The sequence below is a fragment of the Nicotiana tomentosiformis genome, chromosome 7, assembly GCF_000390325.3.
Source record: "Nicotiana tomentosiformis chromosome 7, ASM39032v3, whole genome shotgun sequence".
Lineage (NCBI taxonomy): Eukaryota > Viridiplantae > Streptophyta > Magnoliopsida > Solanales > Solanaceae > Nicotiana > Nicotiana tomentosiformis.
In genome coordinates, this window is record NC_090818.1 from 110304537 (window position 1) to 110322643 (window position 18107).

The 18107-nt window shown below is 36.8% G+C and overlaps 2 protein-coding genes across 2 annotated transcripts; one reads left to right on the forward strand and one right to left on the reverse strand.

The window, feature by feature from the left end:
- Positions 1–870: 870 nt before the first annotated feature.
- LOC138896198 (uncharacterized) lies at positions 871–2158 on the reverse strand. Its single transcript, XM_070180986.1, has 3 exons — positions 1763–2158; positions 1309–1686; positions 871–1200 (listed from the first exon to the last, which is right to left on the reverse strand). The coding sequence occupies exons 1-3, from the start codon at positions 2156–2158 to the stop codon at positions 871–873; spliced, it is 1104 nt and encodes a 367-aa protein (XP_070037087.1).
- A 1202-nt stretch (positions 2159–3360) lies between these two features.
- On the forward strand, positions 3361–5104 carry LOC104120105 (uncharacterized). Its single transcript, XM_009631802.2, has 4 exons — positions 3361–3574; positions 3872–4366; positions 4825–4906; positions 5038–5104. The coding sequence occupies exons 1-4, from the start codon at positions 3361–3363 to the stop codon at positions 5102–5104; spliced, it is 858 nt and encodes a 285-aa protein (XP_009630097.2).
- The last annotated feature ends 13003 nt before the right edge of the window (positions 5105–18107 follow it).

Sequence of the window (18107 nt, forward strand, 5' to 3'; positions counted from 1 at the left end):
CAAGGAATTTCCTACACCCGACCCCTAAAGATATCGATCCAAAGGGATACCTTAATCTGAGTTCGAGCATTCACTTCACTCGGGGATTGTAGGCATTTCCTAAATTAAAAGGCTAAGTTCGTTTCGAGTTAATAGATCTCGAGAGCATGAAGCTTATTTGGCATTTCCCGAATTAAAAGGCTAAGGTCGTTCCGAGTTAATAAAACTCGAGGGAATGAAACTTATTTGGCATTGCCCGAATTAAAAGGCTAAGGCCGTTCCGAGTTAATAAAACTCGAGGGCATGAAACTTATTTGGCATTGCTCGAATTAAAAGGCTAAGGCCGTTCCGAGTTAATAAAACTCGAGGGCTGGAAGCTTATTTGGCATTGCCCAAATTAAAAGGCTAAGGTCATTCCGAGTTAATAAAACTCGGTGGCATGAAGCTTATTGGCATTACCCGAATTAAAAGGCTAAGGCCATTCCGAGTTAATAAAACTCGAGAGCATGAAGCTTATTTGGCATTGCCCGAATTAAAAGGCTAAGGCCATTCCGAGTTAATAAAACTCGAGGGCATGATGTTTATTTGGCATTACCCGAATTAAAAGGCTAAGATCGTTCCGAGTTAATAAACACTCGAGGGGATAACCTTAAAGGCAAGGTTTGTTCGAACCATTGAACATAACCTAATTATTTCATGCTAAGGCATTTTGACCTTTGCGAAGATAAATAAAAAGCAAGGAAAAAATTCAAAAGTGATGAAAGGGAAAAGACTTATGTATATATCAAAATTTCTTTACAAGAGCTGAATAGCCCCAGTACATATTTTTTTACAAAGGCCGAACGGCCTCAACAAAAAGATAGTACAAAAAGCAAAAAGGTCCTAAATGGCCTAATTTTTATCGGGGGCTACATCATCTCCTACGGGGTCTTCGGCACCATCGGACCCACCGGACTCTTCAGACCCTTCAGAATCCTCCTCGGGATAAGCCAACTTCCAGGCCTTGGCTTCGCATTCCTTGGCATTCTCGATTTTAGCCAATATGTCAAAACTCTGAGCATGGACTCCCTCGATGGCCTCCCTTCGGGATTGCCACCTCGCATGTTTCACCATGTTTCTCGCTTGTTCCTGAATGGCCTCGACATCGGCCTTGAACTGGGCCACATTTTTATCAGCCTTGGTCTTGGCCATGACAACCTCTGACTTTGCCACCTCATGCTCCTTGACCAAATTCTCTTGATCAGAAACAACCGAGTTTAGCTGAGATTGGAGCCCCTCGATATTTTGGGCCTGCTATAAGTTTTTCTCCTTTGGAGCCCGAAGCTGAACCTCGGCTGAAGCCAACTGCGCCCGGGCAGTCTCTTTTTCCGAGGTCAAGCGGTCCATATTTTTCTTCCGTTTTTCGGTTTCAGCCTTCACCGTGTCCACCTCCACCTGGAGCTGCTCGATCTGGTCAAGTCTTTTTTGAACCTGTGGGTTTGGGTCGTTAGCCAATGTGTCTGAATCATCATCACTAAGTTCGAATATTCGTCTTACCTGCTCGACCAGATCGGCATGCTCCTTTCGAACTGCTTTTAACTTGGCCTGGAGCTTCTCACTAAGAAGCATGTAAGTATCCTTCTTCTCAGCAAATTCTAGAGTCACGACCTCATGACGCTTGAACTCCTCCCGATATCGGAGAAAGACCTCGTGATGAAGCACCGAGGCCTTCAAGCACAAAGGAAAATGTTACGATTGTTCATGATTAAATCTAAGTACATAATGAAGGGACATTCAAAATTACCCGATTCAGCGCATGTTGAGCCTCGTTGAACAGGCAGGGCACCTCCACCTCGTTCATTCTAGCTTGATCCTCTTCGGTCACCAAGCACCGAAGGTAACTGGCAATCCCCACCGGGGTAGAGAGAATTCGGGCGTCCTCCGGAATGGACATATAAATTGCTCGTCTCTGAGTAGGATCAACACTCGGGGCTGGGAACTGATTCACTAATTTTGGGCTTGAAGAAGACCCGCCAACTCCCGGGGACAGTATTTTCTTTGGTACCGGTAAGTCGCCCAACCCGATGACATCCTCCGAAGCAATAGAATTTAGGCCATTAAAGAAATTGTGGAAAGAATCGGCTGCTCCTTGGGCCCCTTCGCCGAGATTACCTTTCAACGTCTGAGCCTCGTTTATCATAGAATCGGTAAACGAAGGCGATCCAGAGAGATCGATCACCCCAAGTGCCTCCTTAGGCACACTACCTTCCGACCGAGAAGTACCGGCCACGGTCTCTTTTTCGACCTCCCTAGCTCATGGCAAAGTGGTCTCGACCCTCCCTGGTTCGGAGACAATTAAAAACAAATAAAGTATTACTTGTAAGCTTCAAATATAATTAAAAATATAATTAATGTGTGAATAACTAAGTATATAGTAGAATTTAAACGACTATCAGCTTGTACCAATTATATTGTATAGTAAATTATATATATTTAATCTAGACAATAGATTACCTTATAATGATATGGTTTTTTTTACTATTTTAATAACTTATTGATGATCATAAATCAAATTATACATCAAATCCAAGAATTGAGAATTTAATATGATTCAGAAGGGGATCATGTCTCTCTTGTGACGAGTATTTTATATTTTATTACATAATTTTGATATTATTAATTTTATTTGAAAAAGGTAAAGAATTCAATATCATTGGTATAAGAGAGTAAAACAAAACTAACTAGTATATTATAATTCAATAATTACTTGTGAGTTTCAAATATAATCAAATAAGTATGCAATAATATTTAATTAAATTTTATATATGAATATAGCATATTTTAAAAGCTATATGCTTGTATTTGTATGTATCTACGTTGACCACTAATTATATTCAATTTAAATAAGTTTAAAATTTATTGATTTAATGGTCTAATACTATTATAATAATTTAATAATTATCATTAATATAATTAAAAAAACTAAAAATTAAGAAACTAATATAATTGAAATATGAGGATATAACAAATCTAAACAAAAATCACATAGGACAGAAAAAATTGTAAAGAATATGTTTTTATGCAAATTTAGTAGTTATTTTTTGCTATCTTGCTTAATGTAAATTCTATATTATTTTTTGCGTAGGTAATTTTCTTACACGTATTTGTTTTGTTATTTAATTTATTTGCTTTATAGATTTGCCTACATCACCGAAAAAGTAGTACTTTGTATTTTGAATTAAGTAAGAAGTGAAAAAGAAAAAGGCAACAATAGTAGTATATACAGTAATCACCCTCGTACCAAAGAGTGCACATGCTTCCGATGTACGAGATTACAGGCCAATAGCATGTTGTAATACAATATATAAAGTCATTTCCAAGATGATTTGCAACAGACTCACAATGGTTCTCCCTGAGATAATATCTGAGAATCAGAATGCATTTGTAGCTGGTAGAAGTATTGTGCAAAACATTCTTATTTGCCAAGATTTAGTAAGATTATACAACAGAAAAGCTACAACTAAGAGCTATTTGATCAAAATAGACCTCAAGAAAGCATATGATATAGTAGAATGGAGGTTTGTAGAGGAGATGTTGTATGCAATGAACTTCCCTGGTAAGTTCATCAAATGGGTGATGAATTGTATATCTACAGCACAATACAATATAGCTTTGAATGGGGGATTATATGGCAATATTCACGGCAAAAGGGGATTGAGGCAGGGGGCCTATATCACCACTGTTGTTTGTCATATGCATGGAGTATTTCTCTAGAATAATGAGGAGGGAATAAGTATGCCAGGATTTGAATTCCACACTAAGTGCAAAGGGCTGCAGTTGAATCATTTGCGCTTTGCTGAGATATTCTACTGTTTTATAATGGAACATATCAGTCAGTATTGCTAATGCTTAGAGGACTTCAGACATTTTCATAAGGCATCAGGACTTTGCACAAATACTGGGAAATCTAATATTTTTAGTGCTAATATGGAACAACAAAGCTTTCTGGATTTGTGTGAGCTAACAGGGTACCAGAAGGGTAAACTACCGTTTAAATATTTGGGGGTTCCAGTCTCAACCAAAAAACTGAACAGTATAGACTCTGAAATGTTAGTAGACAGGATGACAGCAAGAATTAAAACTTGGGGATCAAAGAACCTCTCATATGCAGGAAGAGTGCAGCTTATCAACTCAGTATTAATGCATGTACACACATATTGGGCATCTATATTCCTACTACCAAAGGCAGTGATGAAACAGATTAATACAGTATGCAGGAATTTCTTATGGGATGGGAAGGAGGTGAGCAACAGAGCACCATTAATAGCATGGGATCTAGTATATAAACCAAAGGAAGTGGGAGGCTTAGGTATCACTAATGGAGTATTATGGAATGAGGCTGCAATAGGTAAATATGTCTGGAATATAGTTAGAAAGGCAGATGACCTATGGGTGAAATGGATAGATCATATCTACTTAAAAGACTGCTCTTGGTGGCAATATAAGCCTCCTAAGGATTGCTGCTGGTATTGGAAGAAAATATGTTCGGTGAGAGACAGGTTTGCACAGGGGTATGTAGACCAAGGGTGGCTAATAAAAAATAGCAACTATAATATCAAAAGTGGCTACTTATGGAGACTAGGGAGAATGGAAAAGTGACATTGGAGTAGGTGGGTATAGAGTAAAGAAAATGTTCCTAAGAACAGTTTTATATGTTGGCTGGCTGGACATGGCCGATTATTAACAAGAGTGAGATTGCAGAAGATGGGGGTTACACAAGATACAATGTGTGCAATATGTGATAATGCACCTGAGACGATTGGGCATCTCTTTTTTGAATGCCAATTCTCTAGAGCTTGTGTGCAGGCTATGGTAAAGTGGTTAAATATTGGAGTCCAGAATACTACACTACAAGGAATGTGGAGAAGATTAACAAGAGGGGTCAAAGGTAAAAACTGCAGGAATTTGATAAACTCGGTACTAGCAGTATTGGTCTATTATATATGAAAGGCAAGAAATGAAGCATTATGGCACCAAAGAGTTCCTAAACCTGAAGCAATCTGTATACAAATCCATCAGGAATGCAAAACTAGACATGAAAAAAATGGCAGTAAGAAAGGAAACAGAAGAGATAGGTAATGGATAGAAGAGTTGTATAGGAAAAAGATATAGATTTACAGAATTTCGTCACCTACTCTCCGAAAAATAAGGGGACTATCTGTGTACGGGTAAAACCAAGCTCGATATTCGATCAAGCTCGAGAAACGGAGGGCCAAGGTCGGTACATCTGTAATAGGGTAAAAATCAAAGTCCGAGGTTTAATCTGACACCCAACATGGTCAGCCGAGAGCGGAATATAATATTCAAGATCGGACCCAAAGCATCATCAAAACTAGCCATCGAGATTATCAGATTTGCCCTCGAGTCTACCGAAGGCGTAACCGGTCATGTTTCTGACGGTCTCGAAAAAAGCTTTGCCAACTCATCCGATAAAGGTCCGTGATTTTTGCCATTAACAATCATTATGGCAGAAATTACGGAATTAGTCAAAAAGGGAACCAACGTTCTTCAAAATCAAGAACTTATATTTTTTATAGTACAATTAAATAATGCCCTAAAGGGTAGGTCTCCCTCAATATATAAAGGGGCGAACTTGACATTAATCCATGAAGGGCATTGTGATAGATATTGATAAGCAATATATTCTCCAAGCACATATTTTTTCTGTCAATAAAAGCGCATTCAACTCAAGGGTGGCTTGCATTCTTAAGCTAAAATCATCCAATTCTTGCAGTTTGCAGTTATTTTATCGTCATTTATTTTAATTGCAATCTGATTGATCGTTTTGTATTATGTTAATCCACATGTCCTTATAATCACTAACAAATTCAATTGTTATCCGATTTTTAGGATAAACAACGTGGTTAAAGCCATCGTGCTTAAAGCCATCGGGTATGATGGAAAATGCTTTTCGAGAAATAAAAGATTGTTTGTCTCACTATCGAATACTTTTTAAATTTAATTAGTAACCACGGCAAACGAACTATCCGAGAAAAACATTAGCAAAGAAGGTTCTTTTTCACTTTTAATGGAAATTATATTTTTGAAATAGTTTTTTTGGTATCTTGTTGCCATAAAATAAATTATTTCTTTGTACCAAACACATCGAAATTTTCAACTCGATTTCCTTAAAAACTAAAGTAAACCTATTAAAAAGATCTTTAAAAGGCTACTGAAATGTCTTGATAGTAGATTCAAAACTAGCTGTAGCATTGTCGTTGAGACTCTAGCTCCAACTACAATATTTACCAGTTATGACCAAGCTTTTCAAGTCCAAATAGATATATACTAGTTTCCACATAATAAATAAAGCATGTTCTTGATTCTTCTCTTTTCACACAACAAATAAAGAATTATTTGGGAGCAAAAGACACTTCTCCCTTTACAGAGAGATAATAGTAGGCATTTTCTGGTTCGAATAGTGTAATCAACCTTTTAGCAAGCAATTAGGTGGATATGCTTTTGGAATAAGAAATAAGACAAGGGTCAAAAACGAGGTCAATGAAGAAAAGGAGAGGTTGGATTTAGTAGTAGGTGTTTGTTTCTTGTTGAGACAGATTGGAGCAGATATAAATCATTTTCGTCATCTAAGGAGGTCCTCTTTTAAGGTTTCACCTGACGCATGGACGAGATGTTACATCCTTTTTAGTTGTCTCCCTCCTTTATGTTTGCGAGGAAAACACGGAGTCATGATTTGAAACTTGTTAGTTCGGAATTCTAGTCATTAGCTTTGAGTTCGACTGAATCTGTCACGCCCCAAACCTGAAGGGACGTGGCCGGCACCCGGTACCATACTCGGCCCGAGCGTACCACTCTGTAACTGTGAACTCTAGAGGAATAACCCTCAACCTACGCCGATGAGACCATATTCTGAATCATCTAAAAATATCGTCTGTCTCATCTAAGGGGTAAACATACCCAAAAACTCATATATATATAAATGTACAGACTGAGGAGGCCGCCGTGAACATCTACTGTTATACAAACTATACAGGACTTGTCTACAAGCCTCTAGAGATAGTTGAACTGTATCATGGTCGGGACAGGGCCTCGACCTACCCATCAAACCTGTATATATATAACAGACTCCAAGGTCTAGACCTGGTAACTCCGGGGAAGTGGAGCTTACCAACCAAGCTGATATTTGGCTCTGTCTACTGGGAAGGTCTATCCAGCTGTCTATCAGGACCTGCAGGCATGAAATGCAGCGTCCCCAACAAAGGGACGTCAGTACAAATAATGTACTGAGTATGTAAGGCAACAAAATAACTGAAAGCTGAAACTGAATTGATGATATAATAACGAAATGTAACTGGGAGTCAAAAATGGTCTGGAGATATATGCTTACCTGCTGATACTGACTCAACTCTCTCCATATAGTATGTAAAAAAGTTGTCCGGCCCTATAAGGCTCGGTATGTGTAACTGCCCTGCCGTAGTAGGCTCGCTCATAGGCGCTCGGCCATACTAGGCTCTGTATCTCGGCCATTCTGGGCTCGCTCATAGGCGCTCGGCCACAGTAGGCTCGGTATATACTTACCATCTGATCAGTGGTTGCCCAATAGGGGCCTGCCCATCGATTATAGCTCGATGGTGGTAAACATACTGTAACATTGTATATATATATATATATATATATATACTCTCTGCTCTCTTAGATGAAATAAGACAATACTAAACTGAATATGAAGTCTCGATAAGGGAGAATACTGTAACTTCGGAGATTAGGATAATGTGAATAAATTCAGGAATACGAACTTCTCTTTATACCTCGTTATCAAACTCATGTAGTTACGGGATCATGCCAAAATGAAGAAAGGTTTAGCCTTAACATACCTTATCACAATATTTCCAATCACCAACTTGAACTCACCTCTTCTCACCTTAATCTACAACAACGATAATAATACTATCATTAAGTTACGAAAGGTACAACTAACGCACAACGAACGACAAGCTTATTTTGTATTAAAACGGACAGCATCTCCCCTATAATCCTTACTTCTTCCAAATTCAAGATAACACCACAACACCAAAAACAACAATAAGAACATATATACATTAGTTTCCAACCTTATGCATACCATACAATACTACAAAACAGCCCAACACACCCCAATCGCTTCATACACAAAACGACCACCGTAGTAGTGTCAACAACCCGAAATTGTTACGATGAACGACCAGCCCAACATCCTGCATTTATGTGGTGTTTCTCCACACCCTTCCTCCTCCAAAACTCTCACAAAACAGTAGTAAAAGATGCTGCCCAACAGCACAACAAAACAGTCCACAAAACAGTCCGCTACAAGTGAATAACTCGAACTCACGGCTTCCGATCACCGTCCCGTGAGTTCTTACAAGTATAGAACGACTTACCATGAATTTACAGCAGAAAAAATAGATGAAAGAGAGCAGTAAACTCACCTTATTTGTTGGATAACTCAGCTCCTATCTTGGTTCTTCAAACTCTAGGTTTTACCTCCAATTAGAACTTGAAAGGGAGAGAAAATCAATTAGGGTTTGTGGGAAATTTTTGGGAGGATTCTTTGCAGAGCTTATGTCTGGTTATTATGCTCTATTTTAAGTCTAATATATGAAGAAAATAGGCCTTTAAAAGGCCTCTTTGGACGACCCGAAATGGCCCATTTTTGGGCTTTCATTTAAGCAAGTAGGTGACACACCTACTTGTCACCTAGCAGCTTGCGCAGTATCGCAAACATGCCCATATCTCTCTACTCCGATGTCGTATTGACAAACGGTTTAATGCGTTGGAAAATAGACTCATAGATCTTTAATATTTGTAACCTCCGAGGTAATATGATTAACTTACTTTGCAAACTTTTCAAATATGATTTCACTTCTGAGCTTACATCAATTGACTTATGACGACTCATACGTACGAAAACATGGGTTGTAACATCATTCCCCCCTTTGGAACATTCGTCCTCGAATGTTGACTGGTGCACTTATCAGTCTCATAACCTATTGCTCTCATAAATACTTTATTTCTGGCCTTTCCATCTAGGCAATTGTTCTATGAATAAATCCATAGGCCAGGGCATTCCCCCCTTTAGGCCTCTTCTGACACCATGACTTTTGGTCTGAATCCTTCCAACCTCGTAATTATTGCGACCTTCTGTCATTCATCTTGTACGACTTTATCCTTATATGTGTGCCTATGCGACTCTTCTGTTCCTTTTCCTCCAGCTTTTAGCCAATCTCTAGGCCTCACTTTGGGAACATATATAGAACTATGACAAGTTGTTCCTCCCAGTGTATATAGGTGTAGTAAAGTTCTTCGCTCGGTAATTTGTCAAACTTACGACTGTTGCGATATCTTGTTTCGTAGCCTTGTAAATATATCCTTATTGATTTACTACATCTAGGTAGGTCATACTACACTATCACACTTGCTTCCGTTTATTATTGCCGAGGTTTGCTACCCAACTCCATGTTACCTCTCGCTTCTTATCCTATATGTATAAATCTAAGTCCTTTAGTTCTTCCTCATTACTGTTCATCTTAAAAATGAAGGCCTGATATCATCTCATACTTTGGAACTTGTATCTGCCTATTGTTGATTCACCTTAATGTGGATCTATAATCTACCATTGATAACTTGAAACCTCTTACATAATACATTGTCCTTAGGGATCACGTCTCATTAGGAAACATCTGAAGTTATTTTCTTGATCCATCTAGGGATGATACTATACTTCAATAAGTGTATTTCATCGCATCCCAACGTGATTCATCTTATAAGGGGTATTCTAATCTCATGCAATTCATGAGTTTCCCTCCTCTTTGAATCATTAACCAATCAATAGCCTTAACGTTATCCTCTTATATATCACAATTACACCATTATTCTACTACCAGGGCAACATTTTATCTCTTCAAATTTCTCATAGTCTTAGACTCCTCTGAGTTTGTTCAGGCTATACTGAGTTATATTTTTTTTTTATAACTTACGGAAACCATCAGTTCTCTTGTTTTGATGGGCTTAATTCTGAGGCCTTACCTATTCTCGTCAGCTTCTCAATCACCTCTGCTTATCCTTACTCATGTCCGCCTAAAACCATGTTTCTCTACCATACTTTATCTTGTGACCTACACATATTTATTTATAGTACTCACAACCTTCCTTTAACTTTCTAGCACCATACATTTCCTTATGTTATTCAGGAACTTCAAGCGGGACATCAAATTGTCTCTAACTCTTCTTTACTCTCTTAACTAGACCTCTCGGTACTTGGAAACTATAGGCTAGAAGATATGTCCCTGACAACACCACTATCATTTGTGGGTACTGAATCATGGCGCTTCCAGCCCGCTATCTGATGTATGGACTATTCACAACCTTCTACATTTGAGCATTTCGTACCTTCTTAACCTTTACCTTACTTAGCTTTTAATCTCGCATTATATCTTCTGTCTCTTTAATAACCTCCCTTCCACATAGGTAGAATTCACTTCCACTTCTTGAAGCTCTACTATAAACTTGCACCTCTAGTGCGTACACAATCCGGTGGGAGCTTCATACTTACTCCTTATGAGACTGGTACTTTTTTTTTTCTAGCTTTATTGTAGAGCCATTATAAAATATGGCTGTTGTACTATCTTTCTTGTACCTCTAATGTTAAGAGTGATTTTGCAATGTTCAGACTCCTAATTCACTTATCTGAAGTTCTTGCTTTAGGGAAGCATCTTCCTGAGGGACCTTTACAGGTTATTCTTCTGTTGTCGATTGTATTATTGCTGGAATGTAATATTTGAAATTCTCTTGATGTCAACTATTATCACCTCATTTGATCCCTAATTGATGTTCAGTTTATCTTGTTCACTAGCCCATGCTAATTTCTATTACTCCGGGGGTCTAAATTGTTTTGTCTTGGTAATCATGTTGGACGCACCAACTCATTTCTCGAAATGAGGATATGACTTTTGGCCTATACTCTTTTATTGTCTCAAGACCTGTCACCTCTTATGTTTTTCCTTCACTTGACTATAGACTCTATCATCATATCATATTTTGATTTACTGTTATCACCCATTTATCACATCTTACTCATAATATTTCATTTACTCTCTTCTTATTCTCCTGCCAATACTCGCATTATTCTGAAAACTTCAACAAAACATTGTTTCACTTTTAGCTCCCCTGGCTCAATCCACCATTTCGGGTTACTCTAACCCAAACTGGATCTTGATATCCCATCCTTCTTTTAAATATATATGTTAGCTCCCATAGGGCATAACTGAGATGGGTGTGACTAATTGTACATACCTCTATTTCTGTTGAAGGTAACTTAGAATCCTTTTAATTCTCTGCCTGACGTGGAAATTCGGACAATCTTCATTAACTAGGTACCTCGTACCCTTCTTCACCTTGCTTCTGTTACCTGTTGAATCTTATACTTTTACCTTTTGATACTCCCATGGCCTGTTATTCACGGGGTATGTTGGATATTCCCGTCTTAGGGTAAATGGGAAATTTGCACATATGGTAAGCACGATCTAATAGGGTCTCAAACAGGGCCACGTAGTCAAAAATTCTCTCTCTACTAATGCTTTTATATGCTGTTGTATTAGCCCTTTAACTAGTTATAATTTTTCTAATTGAAAGCATCGCTATATCATTAGCAAACATAAGCTTTGGCTCGAACTCTTATGACTCAGCTCTATAGCACGATTTGGATTTGAATGAAGGGTAGCAGACTCCTAAATGCCTTGTAGCCTCCTGCTTATAAGTGTGGTGCACAACACACCCATAAACAAGACTCTACTAGACACGGCTTGTAGACTCCCTAGGATAGAACTGCTCTGATACCAAGTTTGTCACGCCCCAAACCTGAAGGGACGTGGCCGGCACCCGGTACCATACTCGGCCCGAGCGTATCACTCTGTAACTGTGAACTCTAGAGGAATAACCCTCAACCTACGCCGATGAGACCATATTCTGAATCATCTAAAAATATCGTCTGTCTCATCTAAGGGGTAAACATACCCAAAAACTCATATATATATATAAATGTACAGAACTGAGGAGGCCGCCGTGAACATCTACTGTTATACAAACTATACAGGACTTGTCTACAAGCCTCTAGAGATAGTTGAACTGTATCATGGTCGGGACAGGGCCTCGACCTACCCATCAAACCTGTATATATATAACAGACTCCAAGGTCTAGACCTGGTAACTCCGGGGAAGTGGAGCTTACCAACCAAGCTGATATTTGGCTCTGTCTACTGGGAAGGTCTATCCAGCTGTCTATCAGGACCTGCAGGCATGAAATGCAGCGTCCCCAACAAAGGGACGTCAGTACAAATAATGTACTGAGTATGTAAGGCAACAAAATAACTGAAAGCTGAAACTGAATTGATGATATAATAACGAAATGTAACTGGGAGTCAAAAATGGTCTGGAGATATATGCTTACCTGCTGATACTGACTCAACTCTCTCCATATAGTATGTAAAAAAGTTGTCCGGCCCTATAAGGCTCGGTATGTGTAACTGCCCTGCCGTAGTAGGCTCGCTCATAGGCGCTCGGCCATACTAGGCTCTGTATCTCGGCCATTCTGGGCTCGCTCATAGGCGCTCGGCCACAGTAGGCTCGGTATATACTTACCATCTGATCAGTGGTTGCCCAATAGGGGCCTGCCCATCGATTATAGCTCGATGGTGGTAAACATACTGTAACATTGTATATATATATATATATATATATATATATATATATATATATATATATATACTCTCTGCTCTCTTAGATGAAATAAGACAATACTAAACTGAATATGAAGTCTCGATAAGGGAGAATACTGTAACTTCGGAGATTAGGATAATGTGAATAAATTCAGGAATACGAACTTCTCTTTATGCCTCGTTATCAAACTCATGTAGTTACGGGATCATGCCAAAATGAAGAAAGGTTTAGCCTTAACATACCTTATCACAATATTTCCAATCACCAACTTGAACTCACCTCTTCTCACCTTAATCTACAACAACGATAATAATACTATCATTAAGTTACGAAAGGTACAACTAACGCACAACGAACGACAAGCTTATTTTGTATTAAAACGGACAGCATCTCCCCTATAATCCTTACTTCTTCCAAATTCAAGATAACACCACAACACCAAAAACAACAATAAGAACATATATACATTAGTTTCCAACCTTATGCATACCATACAATACTACAAAACAGCCCAACACACCCCAATCGCTTCATACACAAAACGACCACCGTAGTAGTGTCAACAACCCGAAATTGTTACGATGAACGACCAGCCCAACATCCTGCATTTATGTGGTGTTTCTCCACACCCTTCCTCCTCCAAAACTCTCACAAAACAGTAGTAAAAGATGCTGCCCAACAGCACAACAAAACAGTCCACAAAACAGTCCGCTACAAGTGAATAACTCGAACTCACGGCTTCCGATCACCGTCCCGTGAGTTCTTACAAGTATAGAACGACTTACCATGAATTTACAGCAGAAAAAATGGATGAAAGAGAGCAGTAAACTCACCTTATTTGTTGGATAACTCAGCTCCTATCTTGGTTCTTCAAACTCTAGGTTTTACCTCCAATTAGAACTTGAAAGGGAGAGAAAATCAATTAGGGTTTGTGGGAAATTTTTGGGAGGATTTGTTTGCAGAGCTTATGTCTGATTATTATGCTCTATTTTAAGTCTAATATATGAAGAAAATAGGCCTTTAAAAGGCCTCTTTGGACGACCCGAAATGGCCCATTTTTGGGCTTTCATTTAAGCAAGTAGGTGACACACCTACTTGTCACCTAGCAGCTTGCGCAGTATCGCAAACATGCCCATATCTCTCTACTCCGATGTCGTATTGACAAACGGTTTAATGCGTTGGAAAATAGACTCATAGATCTTTAATATTTGTAACCTCCGAGGTAATATGATTAACTTACTTTGCAAACTTTTCAAATATGATTTCACTTCTGAGCTTACATCAATTGACTTATGACGACTCATACGTACGAAAACATGGGTTGTAACAGAATCCATCACCTAAATTAATCTAGGTCTGCCCATAATTTACAGTAGGAGAATCACCCTCCTCTCAAAAGCACTAAGAACTTAGGGTGTGTTTGGTACGAAAGAAAATGTTTTCCTAGAAAATATTTTCATGGAAAATGAGTAGTTTTATACCTTATTTTCCCTTATTTGGTTGGTGAATGGAAAATTTTTTTCGGAAAATATTTTTTATTATTTAGTTAGAGAGTAGAAAATATTTTTTAGGAAAATAATTTTTTATGCTACTCTCCTCACTCACCCCTTCCCCCCAAGTCCCCATATTTCCTGTGCTCTCCCCCCTCCAAATACCCAATGTTTTCAGAACTCTATTTTTCTTCAAGAATTTAATTATTCTTCTAAAAATTCACACAAACCCAAAGGAACTAATGTGTTTCATTATTTTCTACGCAAAAATAATGTTGAAATTTGTGCTCCATAGCTAAAAAGAAAATATATCTCTTTTGGTTCAAAAAGAAAGTACTCTTTCTACAACATGAAAATAAAGTACTTATTTTTTTTAAATAAAAAAAAATATTTTTTCTACATCATGAAAAGAAAATACTTATTTTGTTGAAATGAAAGAAAATATTTTTTTTGTTGAAATGAAAGAAAATACTTTTTCTACGTCATGAAAAAGAATTTTTTTTGTTGAAATGAAAGAAAATACTTTTTACTACACCATTTTGTTGAAATAAAAGAAAATACTTTTTACTACATCATTTTGTTGAGATGAAAGAAAATACTGTTTTACATCATGAAAAGAAAGTACTTCTTTTTGTTAAAATGAAAATAAAAAATATTTATTTTATGTCATGAAAAGAAAAATACTCATTTGTTGAAATGGAAAAAAAAAATACTCTCTCTATAACATGAAAAGAAGGTATTATTAATAATATATCTATTTAGGGTGGAGGGTTTGGGATTGGGGGCAGGGGTGAGGGTGGGGTAGGGGTGGGTTTGTGGGGATGGAAAATAGGGTTGGGAAGGTTGAGGAACAGTTTTGGAAAATATTTTCCTTTCTGTTGATAATTGGAGAAAAATATTTTGCAAAATATTTAAGCCAACCAAATATAAAAAAATTAGAAAACATTTATCTTCATGTCAAACACACCCTTAGTGTACCATATTATTGTGTTCAAGTTATTTTGCAATCAAGTTACTCTAAACCCACTGTTAATATAAATTGAATTTTACACTAATAATACAATGTAACATGTTTAGAATTTTACTTGTCTCATATTTCACATTATTAATTCCACTAATCGTATAGCTGTTAGGTTTAATGATTTTTAGGGTGACTTGAGAATATAAGATAGTTTTACAATTTCAGAATATAGAAACAAAACATTTCTATAATAGTTGATGCAACTTTATACATGACTCGAGTTGAGAACTAGTGAGGTTGCGATATCATTCTTTACTATATCAACTCCATTTTATTCCCTTTTTCCGCCTCCAGAGGCTGAGGCTGTTGCAGAGTTGCAAAGTTTATTCGAACTCAATATTTTTGATGCAGGACATAAATTTATGTGTAAAGATTTATTAAAATTGATAATTATTAAAAATATAATGGTTCAATACAACTTTCAATGCTCAACTCATGGAATTTAAATCCTAGATACGCTTTTTGTCCACTGCAAAATGCCACGGAGAAGAAACAAACAAGTAATAATGTCAAAATTTGTGAATTTAATATGCGGGAGATAAAGAAGTGAAATGGAACTACGGGAACGTGAAGGGATTGATAGAGTTTTAAAAAATGTTTCTTGACAGGCAGTCACGGTAAGATAAAAGTAAATATTGCTACTTAATATGGTGAAGAAAATATGGTAAAAACTAAAAACCTAGAATCTTGATTGCAAAGAAAGATAAGTTGGGAATATGGTCCAATATAACCACATTCCACTGGATTAAGTTCCAAAATTAGAAATCAAGTAAAAAAAAAAGTACTCCTCCAAAATATGGTAAAACGGGTCATTTCTGCAACTACCCTAAGTTCCCTATTTCTAGAACAAAAAGTTTCTTGCTAGATATGGTGAGATAAACAGTCTCCATTCGAGCCTTATATTCACCCAAAAACAAAAAGAATTTATAAATCATTTTCTTTGTTGATAAGAATTAGAACTCGCTTTCAGACCCTATAATCAACATTAACCAGTTAATTATAATTGTAGCTGTTACAATTCTAGTCTTGCCTTTGGAGCAAACACATTTTACTCTCCTTTCCCTATCATCATTATTGAAGATAAGTATTGATCAACAGACGTTTTACATTTGTCTACTTAATTCTAAATTAAACCCAAAATCCATACAATATTTGCTCTTTAATAGGTAATTAGATATTTTATTAAACAGTATCAATTTCATTCCCTTCAAATATAATGCTGACGTCATCAAGGAGGAATGATGTATTACACCAAGTTTAAAAATAGAAATGGTAAACTGTGGCATTTTACAATTGCATATCAAGTCTCGAAAAGGAAAGAAGAATGTAACTTACGTAACTGTGACAGTCTAAAATACTTATTGTTGCGTTTTAACTTGTTACTATGACTGAGGGCAGAGGCAGCTCGGAGAGAAAGAGGTTAAATTGAATCCGCTTTCCTGAAAAATTATATTATATAAGTAGGATCGCGGGCGAAGCCACCTTTTGCTAAATGTGGTAATTGATCACCCTTCGTCGAGATATTGCAAAAATTTATATTGTATATATAAGTAAAATATTAGATTTTAGATGTATATAACATATATTGAACACTCTTTGTCGTATTTTTTTTTACTTCTTTCAAATCTACACACTCTTGGAGAAATTTCTGATTTCGCCATTGAATAGGATAAAATATTAGTTGAATCGCCTTAACATGAGAAACAATTCTAGTAAAATGGCATAGGGGGTTCAAGAATTTCTTCAGGTCACAAGTTTAAATCCCAGGTATAAAACTCTGGATCCGCCACTTATAACATGTCATTTACTTTATTTCTATATTACCAAATTAGGCTTATTATATTGAGTGACATATTATTGAAGGTCGTCATAACCTAATAATCTAAGTTATAAATAGTTAGAGTAAAGTGTTAGGTGTTTGTCCTGATTTTCTTATCACATTTGGTTTTTCTATTCCTCGAAAGAAATGGCTACATATTTACCATAATTGAGTTTTTCTTTTTCTAAAAGAAAACTATAAATATTTCATATTTAGCTAGTTCTATTTCTTAAAGAAAATATTTTGTACTTATATAAATTGAGGATCATTTCTTCTCATTTATTAGTATCCACAATGTAGTCCCTAAGGAGTTTGAGAGTTTTATTTAGGAGGAGAATTTCGGGACAAGTGTTAGTCTGCAACTTGTGTTTGCCTGTTTGTGAGGTTGTTTTCTCAATATTTTGTACTCTTTTTTATATATTGGATTGTTCATCTCTGCATGTGGACGTAGGTTAATTGACCGAACAACGTTAAATTTTTGTGTTTCTTTTGGTATATTTCTCTTTTGTTATGTGATTTACTGTCATTCAAAATTTGCTTTGTCAACTTCTACGTGACACCTGATTATTTCGATCCTAACACTGAGAAGTTAAGACTAAGGAAAGATCGAAACCCAAGTTTGTTAACCGTGAAGGTTAATTTATTAGGAGAAGGGGTTTGAGATGATAATCTCGTCGACTAACACTATATGATTGCTTTAGAGTGACGTTCAACTTTAATTATCATAGATGCATGGTTAATAGAAATTACTATTAGAATATTAAATGAGTCGGCTCTATATGCATACATCATACTTCTCCTGTAATCATACTCGCTCCGTTCCAGTTTATGTGAACTTATTTCCCTTTTGGTCCAGTTTATGTAAACTTTTTTTTTTTTTTGGTCCGTTCCAAAAAGAATGATCCCTTTGTAAATTTGGAAACGATTTAGCTTAATATTTCAATTCTATCATTAATGAGAAACTTTTATAACCACACAAATACTCTGGACCACTTTTTGACTTGTTCAGGAGCACAAATTCCAAAAGTCTTCATTTTTTCTTAAACTC

What these genes read in the sequence shown, in the direction of transcription:
- LOC138896198 (XM_070180986.1), bottom strand. Translation starts at nt 2,158, where the DNA reads ATGATAAACGAGGCTCAGACGTTGAAAGGTAATCTCGGCGAAGGGGCC. An exon ending in CTCAACATGCGCTGAATCGG is followed by an intron (nt 1,687 to 1,762) that starts GTAATTTTGAAT and finishes TTGTGCTTGAAG; the next exon opens with GCCTCGGTGCTTCATCACGA. An exon ending in CGCAGTTGGCTTCAGCCGAG is followed by an intron (nt 1,201 to 1,308) that starts GTTCAGCTTCGG and finishes AATTTGGTCAAG; the next exon opens with GAGCATGAGGTGGCAAAGTC.
- LOC104120105 (XM_009631802.2), top strand. Translation starts at nt 3,361, where the DNA reads ATGGTTCTCCCTGAGATAATATCTGAGAATCAGAATGCATTTGTAGCT. An exon ending in ATGGAATGAGGCTGCAATAG is followed by an intron (nt 4,367 to 4,824) that starts GTAAATATGTCT and finishes GCTTGTGTGCAG; the next exon opens with GCTATGGTAAAGTGGTTAAA. An exon ending in ATTAACAAGAGGGGTCAAAG is followed by an intron (nt 4,907 to 5,037) that starts GTAAAAACTGCA and finishes CAAATCCATCAG; the next exon opens with GAATGCAAAACTAGACATGA.